Below are 13,058 nucleotides of genomic sequence, written 5' to 3'. Positions count from 1 at the left end.
ATAACGTATTTGGCAGATATGTTGAACATACTTATTGTTCGCTTTTTGGAATTAACTCTAATTTGTAATGCATCATTTCTAGAGCCTTTCAGTTCCTACACCAGTTAGTGGCTCGTTTCGTCACTAATATGGAATGCCGCGCTTTATACCCACAGTACAGCAATTATGATTATTTATGAAGCGCTTTTCGCTTCCAATTTACGGCGTTAGCAATTTATTCTAATGAGGAGCAGCAAACGAGTTTCCCATATGTGTACACATATGTATTTGCTTTCCAATTATAATTGCTGATAATAGCCTTGTTATTTGACTGTTCGCAGCACTTACTTTACAAATTGAGGCGATGTCGTCTTCATTTTCAATGACGCGCTGCGTGCACGCGAAAATAGCGAACTCCTTTCCAATTCGACAGTTTTATGCCAATTAAATTTCGCATATGCAAATGAAAAAGCCGATTTCTTGTGTGCTGGGGTCCTGTTTTTGTTATCCAAGGTGACGGAATTGTTGTCGAGCAATCAATCTGAGCACTGAAACGTGTGTGAGCGTGACTCATTCAAGCTGTATTTTCCGCGTAATATTTGAATGAGTGCCTCCCAGTTTTGCCTCTTGCTATTACAACATTATTCCAAATTCCGTTTGCCGGATTCTTGGTATAATTAAAAAAAAAAGTTGTCTTGAGTATTAACAATAAAATTGATGAGTTGTTGTATATAAAAATTGAACACGTGCTCCTTTAAGTTGTCAATAATTACAGAGCTGTGCAATCCATAGAGGTCTACGGCAAATATTAAGATATTCTTATAGAATAGAGGACATATTTATAAGAAGTTTTGTCTTAACAAAACATCTTCTTCTACTATTCATTTCAATTCAAATATCCGAAACACGGTTCACATTATAGAACCCAATCTACATAGAATCGTAAGCCGTATTCCTGGGCATTACATCTCTTTTAAATTCAATGATTTTGCATTTCATATGTGCCTTAGTTATGTTTGGGCTTATGCCACTCGGAACTTGAACATTGGTGGGATATACGTTTAGGGTATGTCCCCTTTCAACAACTTAATTCCATATCTTTTAGACTGTTCGATGATCTTATAAACTATATTATAGGTACTAATATATTTACTACAAATTCAACAGTTTTTCGTGGCTACTGCATTTAGGATTTGCAAAAATTATATCATAATTCTCAAACTTTTCTGCAAATTGTATTTTTGAAAAAATCGGGGAAAAAAAATCTATTTTTCCAACCGCCATAAAACTTCACAGGAACAGCTCCGGTACTGTTGTGAATATTGTTACAATCATAATTAATTAAAATTTACATAAAATCTATAATTGATTTTTATGTCATTGCAAATTTATGGATATAAATATGTTTGCCTGTCTCCACAAAAGTCGAGTGAAATATTTATATAATAAACTAATTACTACAAATTCCAAGAGAAGCGCCTTGCACTGCTGGCATTTTCAAGTCTTCATAAATTTCGTTGGTTAATTAATTTTAATTCTGGTATTCTAATAATTTGGTTTGTTCGCCGGTCTGTTATAGTTCCACATAATGTCAGATTCGATATTTTTCTATTCACATATTTATGTACTTATGTCGAAATGGTTGTCTTTTTGTTGAAGCCAGCAGAAACTTGGATTAAATTCTGTTGACTGCCTGTCAGTCAGAATGCTTTCATTTATCGTAGAGGAAAAACACTATTCAACGTAACAATTGATTGTGATGTCGACTCAGATTTTAAGTAGCAATGAAGAGCTGCGACAATGCCACATAAATGGAAATGGAAATAGAAATAGATATACGCGAGGTTCGTCTATTTTTGCATTATGTGCGGCGGTTCATTTACTTTATGTCTTTTGTCTGCGCTTTATGGTCGCTCCTTCAATTTGAATGAACTTTTTCTTTCTTTTTGCCGTCCGTCCGTGCGTGAGTGGGAGGCGGAGAAGATGGGCGTTGCATTTTTATATTATTTCATCAAATTCTGCTTGTGTAGCCACCAGTTCCATTATTTATTTTCGCTTCATGGACATTTGCCGAAACGTTTTATGGTTCATGTGTGGCTTGCAGTCTGTTTTGTCTACTTATATGGATGATGTGTCTTTAGACTGCTGCCGGGCCGCGACTATCAATCATCGGTTGAGCTCAAATGAAATGAAATACGCGTTTAATAATTTGGCAGAGACATTTATGAACTGTCCCGCTACCAGCAGCTGTGCGTGGGTCGAATCAGTAGGAGCTCAGGAAAATCCACTTAATGCCAGACTGGGCAACCTGTTGAGCCTCCATATGAATCATAATTTATTTTCTCGAATTATGGTGACTGCTTAAAATGGCGGAACTAATGTGTCGCTCGCCATATTTGAATTATTATTACAACGCGTTATGGTCATGTAACGCCCCCAATGCGCCCATGGGGACGAGGTGTGTCGTTCGAAGTGCCGGCGCGTAAATTCCAGACGATTTACTAAAACAGCGGCGAGGCGTGCCGCAGCGACTTTGACGAAGGACGACATGTCATTTCGCCTTGTAATTTATAACCGAAAGTATCAAAAAAGAAAAATCGATTTATAAATCGCAAGCGATAGCCAGCTTCAATGGCTGGCTGGTAAAAAATTGACATTTTGTCGGGCTTTAAATTTAAGGTCGGTCCAACATACAGCTACATACATACATGAATACATGTATATCTTGCACAAGTTTCATATTTTTTTGGTTGCAATTATTTTGGGCATCAACCGCATCGGATCGCAGTCAGAAAGTCGCTCACTGAAGTATATACGCGTATATATATTTCACGCAAAAAACTGAATAAAACGTGATACAATAAGTAGTTTGTAGTGAAAACAAATTTTTGTGAGTATATCTAAGGAAAATAAAATCGCTTGCAAATCAGCAAAAAGGGCTTTCATGAATTCAATATCCTGAATGGATATTTGCAGGTCTGAATTGTGTAAACAAAAAAAGCAGTAGAAATATCTGAGGAAATAAAAAATGTTTGCAGAACATGCACACTAAGCCAAATTTAAAGAATTTACTTTATATTTTAAATTGAAAAATTGTTAAGAAGCTTTGTGCTGTGCCAAATAATTATCTAATGCAAAGACAACTGGGGTATTCATTTGAAAAACAACCATAAATGGTTATGCTAAATTTAAAAAATGTCATTTTCAGTTTTAAGTTATGCAACTCAATTGTGTGTTTTTAAATATAATGTTACAATTCATGAAAATCTGCAACAATTTATTTCAGTGTGCGTCGTTTTGTGCTCCGATTACGTTTAATGCATTTTTACGAAATCGGACGACTCGCATAGTTCATTTATTTGTTGCTGCACTTGTCCATGATTCATGGCCCATTCTCGGGTGCTTTGTTGTGCCTGAGTTATAGCATTGTGCTTGTCCAGCCATATCTACTTCAAGAGCGTATAGGCGGTTAGATGCCGGCACTTCAGTCAAAGCATTTACACACATATAGTATAGGCACATTTTAAATTTGCTCCCATCTTTCATGCGTTCGTTTTGCGCCTTGTTGGTCACTCAAGAACGACGCCTACGCAGCCAGCACCAAGTTGTAAGAAAGGAACGGGGCTCCAGGCTGGGTGGGGGGAGGTAGGTCGAGTGTTTGTATTGCTGTGTTGTGCACATTTCCAATTTGTTGTTTGCCTTTTTCAAGGCACACGCCACCACTCTAATAATCTAATTTCACGTGCTGATATACGTGTTGTGACACTTGAGTTGCTCCTGGACCCATCATCAGATGCTCTTAGCCCCAGCTCTGGGCATTGTTGTCATCTTAGCTCCAGGGCAACAACAGAAATGCTAACATGCCATCGATTGCTGCGAGCATAGACATCTAAAGCCATAGAGTACATGCATATAGACGTTAATACCTCTGCTGTGATTCCTGTTCTACTTATGCCATTGAGGCAAATGCCCTACAGCGGGCAATAGCATTTGAATTTCGAATAGCCATAAAAATCATTAAACACACAATTAGGCAAGCATATCAATTCAATTAAATTAATGCAAATTGCGTGCTCAAACATTTTCAAAAACATATTTTCATTTTCCCTCGAGTAATTAGCAAGTAGGCGACGCCAGATCCCAGCACCAGACACCGAAATTTTTGACTTTACCCGTCGCTGTCCACGGTCCGCTTTTGGCTGCCGGCCACACAAAACAAAACCGCAATAAATGGCCAGAAAAAAAAAATGGGTTCTGAGGGTGTGGGCGGTTGCATTGCGATGGACGCGTAGCTGGGTGCGGGACATTGGTCTATGCTGGCGTCTGGTGTTGTTGTTTGGCTCTTGGCTGATTGTTGTGGCGCGTTGTTCGCTATGAAAAGTTTTGGAACGCTCTTTTTTCCCATACTTATTTTTATGGCGTTTCTTTTTGGTGGCCCAGCTGACAGCAAGCTCAACATTTTCATTTAATAATAGCTGTGAAAATCGCCAGGGAAAATCCCTAAATTGTCTGCAAAGTTTTTTTTTTTCTTTTTGCGGTGCTGTCCTTTGTTGCTGCTTCTGATATTGTGTTCATTGTTGTTGTTGTTGTTGTTAGTGGTATTGCTGTGCTAGTCGCGTGCCTGCCTTTTGTGGGTTTTGTATTATGTTGGTGTTTGGCTCATGTGGATTATTTTTATGCATTTTAAATAAAAATTAAGCTCAACGCAAATTGGCAGTTACAAAGTCGCTGCCATCGGTGTGGTAGCACTATCCACACTTCTTATCGATATCGGCAAATATATCGAAAGTGCTGCCAATGCAAATCCATTAAATAATAACAGAGATCATCTCGCGCTTAAATGTTTATTGCTATAAGCTAATTGATAATGGGTTCAACAATATTTACAAGGACTACTATTGTATGCACTGCTTATGACCACGCAAGGACCATGCTGCACTTTAACGGAACTCTCGCTGCGCCAATCGCACTCGATGGGCACAAACTGACCCTTGCGCATTATTGTTTTGGGCTTTGTTATGCCATAGCAGGCGTATTGAAAAACGCTGCGCGAAATGGGCAGACACTGCTCGTAGACCTCCACAATGTCCGCATGCATGCTGTCCACACTGAAATCCTGCCCACAACGGAGCTGTTGATGTATGAGCAGGCGACTACGTCTTTTGAAATGCGTGCGACAGCGTCGACATTCCAGTTTAGTGGAACGCGGCGTCGGCGTCGCTATCAGGGGAGCGTCTAGTCTGTGTAGGCGTTGAAACTGGCCCATTACATCGTTTAGGATGAGGAAATTCTTGTTGGGCAGCTTCTGCAACGTCTCGCTGATATGATACGGCACCACAAACAACTCTTTAGTGGTCTGGCACTGCTGTATACCATAGAGATTGACACGCATATTGGGCGGAAAGTAGCCATGACACTCGCGTTCGCACTTGACATAAGCCGCATGAAGGCTGGACAACTCCTCTTCGCTGCTGCTATTAGAGGAGGAGCGACATGCTGATTGATGATGCAGCTGCAGCGGCAGAGCCATCAATTGTGACGAGGCGTTCAACTCGCCATCCTCGCTGGCATTGCGCTGCACTCGTTTTACCTGCACCCGTATGCGCGTAATGCTGCAATTCTCCAGATCAACGTCATAACTGCAGCTCAAATAGTTTTGTATGCGCTCCATTAACAACTCGTAGATCACAGTAACGCACTCGTCAACGTCGTAATGATGCTCGACGCCCAGTGTACCACTTTGGAAAATTAAAACCTGGTCCTGATTAATGATATTCACGTAGCAAGCCACATTGAACTCAATGCGTAGCGTGCGATTGTGAAACATCCAGCGTAGCAGCTCGGGAACACTTTGCGTGCAAGTCTCCCCAATGAAATGCTCCAGCTTGTCCTTTGCACTCTCGTCACAGAAGAAGAAGGTCTCGATTTGGCGTGACTCGATTATATCCAGCACTGCCTGTTGCTGTCGGGTTAGCTGCAGCTGCCCAGTCTTCTTTCCATCCCTGAGCCAGTGCTGGCTGGGTGGCTCATCTGCAGTGATGCGACTGTAGCAGGTGGGACAATCATGCAGCTTTCCCTGGGCATACCACTGATGATGGAAGACTTGTGAGTCTTCATCGGTGCTGAAGGCAAAATTAGAAACGCAATCATCGTCATGCATGGTGGGGTAAGTGCAGCACGTATTTGAGTTTTAAAGCGGCAGTATATGTGTATTGGACAAAATGATCTGAGTAACTAATTGCGACACTCGTTGCGCAGCGCCTTATATACGAGTGCGTGTATAAATATGCCCTAATTATCAGGTAGTACAGGTAGAAGTTTAACACCTGTGCCATATGTAACCTAAGCACGACTTAGTGGGTAGGCTTTCTGCAGCTTACCTGGGGTATTCCCGGCAGCTGTGTATTGAATTTCTAGCGAAAAGATCTCCATAATCGTTTTTATGGTTATTGGTCTATAAGTTCTGCAGAGAAGATAATTTCTGGATGTTTCTTGGTGTCACATGATTTTAAATAACATTACATTTTAAAAGCAAATAAGTGGTCCTCGTAAATAATTGCTATAAACTTGTAAAACAATTCAAAATTGCTTCTAGGATAGCAATTCAATGTTTTAGTATCCATGGATTGTACTGTCTTATTAAAATACTGTTGGTAACCCTTCTCAAACTTAACTTTCATCGGAGCTTGTATGCTATTATACCCTGTTCCCAAAAGGTTAAAGGGTATACTCGTTTAGTGCTAAGGAAATGAACGCTATGATCTCAGAAAGAACAAGAGCTAGAATAACCAAACTTGGAATCCATATTCTTCTAAGTCCTAGAACGGACAAGTTTGTGTTTTTTTCGATGAAGAGATAGTAATCCTTCGTGCTCTTAACGCCTATGCGTCTACTCATAAATCATTCTGAAATACTTTCATTGTATGTTACCTAGAATCATTATGTTTTATCCCATTCAATTCCTACGATATATTTTCTCATAAAATAAATTCTTCTACAACATGGATTGGTAAACTTGATTCGTGCATTCTTTTAAAAAAAAAGCAATTTATTTATGCTGTTGTTAAGCATGGTTTCCATCCGATATATTGATGGTCGAATGTGTAATCAAATGTACCAACCAACATCTTTTAATAACTAACAAGTCTTAGAAGACTCTAGTACAAGCAAACGCTGCGAGACAGACAAAAGTTAAAGCTTCGAGCATTAAGCCTTTTATATCGAAAGCTAGGCACGTCCTTTGCAATTCGCAGTGGTTTGGTGTACCCGAGAGTGACTCGAGCTCCTCCACTGGCGCCGCTTGTTATTGTTTGTCCGGACAAGTGATGGACAATGAAAACCTTTTGAATGGAAGCTGACGCGACGTTTTGCGAATTTTGCATATCGCTGTTGTATAAGGTAGGGGGCAGCAATGGGAAAGGCTACGGGACTGCTATTGCAAGCGCAGTCACTTAATTTCCGTTTCCGTTTTTTAACGCTTCATTGTGTGATGGCTCTTTGCTTTAACGATCTTGCCGCTTAGAGCGTCTGCTTCATAAAATATGCTTGAGAATTAAGAAAAGCAATTAGAAGGTACTTCAAGCAAACAAATATATAAACTTAAGTTGTGTACCGCAACGAATTTCGTATATGCTTTGTTCTTTCAAGATCATAAATGGGACTTTTTTAAAGCATAATAATCATGAATAATAAATTAAGTATCGAACTAATGAACACAGTTTTTAAATAGTGATGCAGTGTAAAAACGAATATATGTGAAACCATGACAGCATTGCGCTTACAACGTAGTTTTTTAAGTTTTCCAAATTTTGTTGTTCTACTGTTATTATTTCAATAACTTAAATTAAATGTGTAGCTTACGCTTAGTCTTATTACATGTCATATTATTTATAATTTACAAACTATTCATCATGACGCTAAGGAAGGCCTAAGGGCTCGGAATTTAATTTTTATTAAAATATCTCTATACTTAGTTGTCTTACGAATGAAGGGTATGCCCAGGTCGAACTATGTCGTTTATTTTTATTCAAATTTCAGTGCATTTGCTGCCTTCTGTTTTGCCTGCCAGTTGGCTATTTTTTCAACACCATCGTGCTAGTGGTACATTTTTCACTTTTATTTATTTTGCTATGTGGCGTCGTGTAAACAATGCCACGAGTAGGAAAAAGTTAATTAAGTTACTTGGGCGCCAGACCAAGCGTCAGCGGCAAGCTCAGGCAGTCCGTGTCAGCTGCAAAATGCAGCGAAGCACGAAGGACAGACGACAGTGGTGTTGGCGATGATGGTTACGATGATGATGATGGTGAGGATGATGGGGGGCGTGTGAAAAGTTTAATATTTGGTTGGTGGTCAAAGGGCAACCTGTGGCTAACCTTCCTAGCCATGCGTGTGTACATTGCTGCCAATTAAGTTGTCTGCCTGCAACAAGTTCATCATATTGTTCAACCTTTCCATTCAAAATCACATCAAAAGTAAAACTATAAAATGCTTTTCGCCATTTCTTTGCAACGTGTGAAACCGAAGCCGTCTTGACAACGCCCAAGCAATCATAAGGAATGTGGATTCTTCACAAACACAAGCAATCGACGAACAGGCGGGGAAGCGTGCCAGCTTTTACAAAAGACGCACCTCTAAATCACTAGCCATGGTCATGTAGCTTAGCCATCAAATTTGTAACGCAAAAGGAGTCAGCAGAAGGACAGACCGTACATTCCTTGTTTTTGTGTTTGGCTTTAAAGCCTCGTTCTAGCAAGAGAATGATGGCATTGGCTTTCAACACGCACCTATGAGTCCTACACACCAAAAGAATCAGAAATCCAAAGGTCGAATCGTGGCAGGCTGCAATCTAAGCATAGGTGTGTTCAATTTGTTTCATCTGTGTCCGAAGTGGTGACGTTTTGTGTTTTTGCTCATATTTTTTCTTATGTCCTGGCACTTTTTCTCTGTCTCCCCTCTACTGCACTGTTTGGTTGGGAGCGTTAGGTTTCTAGCCGCAAGTGACAGGCAGCCAGTAAGCTTGTCAGTTCTGTGGTTTTATTTGGTTGTACATTTTGCTGTTCAGTGGGCAGTAACACCACCACCTTGCACATGTCTGCTATTATATTCTTGTTTGCATATTACCCATATCCATTTTTGGATAAATCACAGCTCAAAGGAGTATTTAGAGCTTCTGCTTTGTACTTAAGATCCTAAAGTAGAACGTTTATTTCAAACTTATTGAGAGCTGCTTCTTTTAAATTATAAGCATATTATTTATGAACCATCTTTACCCGATTGTAATAAGGATCTTACTTTCATAAACCGTAATGAACAACACTGATATATTTTCTGCTATATGTGTGTTGTAACTTAACTCTGTTTATATGAGGTCCCATATTTAATACCAGATTTTCGGATTCGACTTAATTTATTTTCTACGGCATATTTCACTTAAGAAATACTTTTCGATTGTGCAAATTCCAACAGATAAATAAAATGTGATGTGTGTGCTTTATGGGGACAAATTAAATATATTTCGAGAGAATTACCAGCTTGTCCTATTGGGTTACTTTTTTATTATTTAGCGTCTTACGCAGGGCCGGGTAAAGACTTGAGCCTTTTCTCGTAACCATTTGGTGAATGCTGAAAAATATTTACTCATTAATTGTATCTTAGCATTAACGCATTGAAATCTATAGACTTACTCCATCTAGAGCCCACTATAACTGGGCAAACAGAGTGTAATGATCGCGGGTCCGGAGTGCCATCACTTTCCAAATTAAACCAGAACAAGGCATTACCCTTTTGAGGTAAGATGGTGACTTCAGCGTTTGGGAATACCGTTGCTCCTCCTTGTTCTACATCGCTAGTCTGCGAAAATGTTTTGTGATTTAAATTCTAGGAAAAGATAGCGACTTACATAAACATTAATGGTAGCTACACGATCTCCCAATTCGATTATGTCCGGCTGCTCTTTTTGATCATCCGATATATAGTCGAAGTGTGGCTTAAAGTGCCCGCCTAAGCCATAGTTAGACACTTGTATCTCTGCATTACCTTTAATATCAAGGCCGGTCATGTCTATAAAGCGCCGATTTACACGTTCTCGAGATGGCAATGGGTTAGTTACCCAGGAACAGCGTGAAACGATTTCTCTAGGCTCCGTTTGATTTTTCTTAGGAATGCCTGCCAGCCCATTGAAGAACTTTGGTACCGCAGCCTTATGCATATCGTCTATATCCTTATCGCTGACAATATTATGATATATGACAATGTAGGGATCTACGCTGATTTCTTCCATTTTAAGTGGCGCTATTCTAAGAAACGGCGTCGTAGTGTAGTTGTAACGACAACTTAGTTTGGTGCGCGGAGGAAAAAGTCCACGACAACCTCTATCGTAGGGTGTGGGTGCTGTTTCGTCGAGATCTTGAGTGTTGTTGGAGATCATTAGCTTTTGTAAGAGGCGCTGCAAATCAGCGGTACAGGTGTTGTTATTTGACTTTAATATTTGCTCTAGTTGACTCGCATTAATAGTCTTGTTCCCTTTATTAACAACTGAATGAAACGTGCGGTTGTGAGTTAAATCAATTGAGAACTATTTGTTCAAGTACTTACTAAATGAGCTCATAGGTTCTAAGGTGGAAACGATAGAGTCGTTGAACGGTGCGCCTAGTATTTCATTATATATATTTTCATGCGGGTTGTGCTTTTTTTGTAGGGCAATACGAAACCACTGTATTGCACTGCCGTAGTCTTCTTTCTTTATTTTGTGCTTAACCAAGGTTAAGCAATCGCGTGTGAAAAGCTGAATGCTTACAACAGATGTTGAATCTCTGCAAATATCAATTAACTTATCGTCCACTTACTCATACTGCTTCCCCTGTAGTCGGCCGTTGGCAATATCTTTGGGTTCTAGGCCGTACGTCTTCTCTATGCGATGCATGCCCAGCAACGCTTCGTTCATATCAGCCACAGTGGGGGCTTTTTTCAGAAGATCCTCTATGACCTGCACTTCATCTGTTCATAGCCGCATTACATTTTATATTTACCCTTGAAAGCTGGTCTTCTAGATACCTTTTTCAACTGATCTTTTCATGTAGGTGTGCCATGCGGGCCAATCTTGGTGTAGACGTCTGATGAGTGCAAAGGCGTTTAGAGAATTGGACACAAATCGCACGCCTTCTTGAAAGTTGTCATGCCTTCCTCTCTTTAGTGACTGTATGTAACTGTGTAAAACAATACCCTGCGTTAGTTTTAATGCTATTTCTAAAATTGTACGTACATTTGTATTTCATCTATTTTGTGCTGTAATGCCGAGGCATACTTATTAACAGCCTGCATATACGTTCTTTCAATTTCCAAAAGCTTTAATAGTCCTACAACGGATGCGCTGTAAAGTTCATCTTCACTTTCCAAATAAAGTGGCTCTTCCGCTGGGAGATCTTCAGCGATGGTTCCAAATACTAAGATAAGTATATGAAACAACTTTAGTTTCATCTTAAACATTTATTAGAAGACCAGTCTTGAAACCTCTGTTGCAGTCTTAAAATTTTACAATTGACAAGAGTATAATTATTTTCCACTTTACTGTGAACAAAATCGAATTTGACATGATAATTATTCCGTCACCAAGAATGTCCCGAGCTTAGAATACAAAAGTCTTAACGCTACTCAGATAACTAACTATTTACTCAAGCTATTCAATCCGTATCATCGCTTTTGACATGTTTTTATAAAGACTTGGGGCTTTAAAATAAATTGATTTTTAATGGTTGTTGGTTGAGATATGAAAGAGTGGTATGATTTGGTAGAATACACTTAGATCTAAAAAATAACATACGGTATAAGATCAGTTTTGTTTTATGATTATGTGTGCCTAGGCCTCATCATATAATTTTCCATTTCGTCCGGGACTCTAGTGACTGGAAGAACCTTTGATAACGAAACTTTGAAATGTTTTATTATTCTTTCTAAGATATTTCTATTTAGATTTCTAATTCGTTAACTTTATGGCATTGGCATATCTATCAACAGCACACACAACAAGTCCTTTCCATTTCCAATAATTTTAATAACCCTACGATAGATGAGCTATATCACTCGTTGCGATAGATTGACCGTAGGAGAGTCCTCAGCAATTAAAAGAAGAATATTAAGTACCATTAGATAGAAATATTGATTCTAATTAAAATATTTCTTGACAATGTAATTCGAAACATTTCCTATTGGTGTTGGTACATAATTTCATCTGTTCATGGTCAAAAGAAAATACTAGTGCATTTCTAAACATCTATTGCATAAAGGAAGGCATTTCAACCTTTTATTTACATGATAAGATCAATCAGAAATCAACCTATACTAGGCGTTTTTAAGGCTAACTAATTTTTCAGTACTTCCTTTTTTGGCAACTCATATTTGTTGTTATTATTTTTTTCTTAAACTGCACTCGCAATAATATTTACAAATTTTAATAGATCACAGAAATTGTATTGAAACTACATAACTAATTTTTTTTTACTTCTCTATTTTAGACAAACATATCTGTGTATGTGTGAGCTTGTGATTAATTTAGAGTCTAAGACTAATTTAAGCTTATTATCGTGTTATCCCGCTGATTTATTCCTTTCCTTGTCATGTAAGTACTGAAGTAATGTTTTAAAAAAAAAAACTTTAAAAGCTTTTTCTCTGCTCGCAATGCAATTTCTTAGTTAACTGCACTTAAATTCGACGCCTGGTCTAAATTTTGTATGCTATTTTAACATAGTTTTCTGCACTTTATTTAATGCAAACAAACTTTTCCACTTTTCTGTGGCGCAGCGTGCGCTCGCGCCTTCGTACTAAGTTTTTATTTTTTGCTGAGCCTACACGAAGAAAAACTTGTTACTTTGCTGCAGTTTGTGTTAAATTTCATATTCATACAACGCGCTTGTGGGTGGCATGGCAGGGCATGCCACACCATGCCACACCATGTCCGTAGCATTCAACGCCACCCACTTGACGCGTCTGGCTGCAAAATTGCCATAAAAACTTTGGCTGTCTCAATGGCAAAAGGCGTCAGCAGCTTTCGTCGTCGCCTTGCCTTCGCACTCGTAGTTCCAGTC

General features: G+C 39.1%; 2 protein-coding genes across 3 annotated transcripts; both read right to left on the bottom strand.

Moving 5' to 3' along the window:
• Positions 1-4,852: 4,852 nt before the first annotated feature.
• Positions 4,853-6,139, bottom strand: LOC115622313 (protein terminus-like). The gene has a single exon (XM_030516219.1). The coding sequence runs from the start codon at positions 6,137-6,139 to the stop codon at positions 4,853-4,855; it is 1,287 nt and encodes a 428-aa protein (XP_030372079.1).
• Positions 6,140-9,432: 3,293 nt separating this feature from the next.
• LOC115623041 (prolyl 4-hydroxylase subunit alpha-2-like) lies at positions 9,433-11,436 on the bottom strand. 2 transcript variants are annotated; one of them, XM_030517218.1, is made up of 7 exons: positions 11,240-11,436; positions 11,032-11,183; positions 10,824-10,974; positions 10,573-10,769; positions 9,878-10,512; positions 9,663-9,828; positions 9,433-9,600 (listed from the first exon to the last, which is right to left on the bottom strand). In XM_030517218.1, exons 1-7 carry the CDS (start codon positions 11,296-11,298, stop codon positions 9,539-9,541), a joined length of 1,422 nt encoding a protein of 473 aa, XP_030373078.1. In that variant the 5' UTR covers positions 11,299-11,436; the 3' UTR covers positions 9,433-9,538. The 2 variants fall into 2 exon arrangements, 1 of the variants encoding a protein (XP_030373078.1); XR_003995372.1 differs by having other exon boundaries at positions 9,461-9,600; positions 9,663-9,823.
• Between the last annotated feature and the right edge of the window lie 1,622 nt (positions 11,437-13,058).

The sequence above is a fragment of the Scaptodrosophila lebanonensis genome, unplaced genomic scaffold (genome assembly GCF_003285725.1).
Source record: "Scaptodrosophila lebanonensis strain 11010-0011.00,11010-0021.00 unplaced genomic scaffold, SlebRS2 tig00000043-arrow-pilon, whole genome shotgun sequence".
Lineage (NCBI taxonomy): Eukaryota > Metazoa > Arthropoda > Insecta > Diptera > Drosophilidae > Scaptodrosophila > Scaptodrosophila lebanonensis.
Note: the sequence above shows the minus strand (reverse complement) of the source record. Positions and strands in the feature narration are given on the sequence as shown.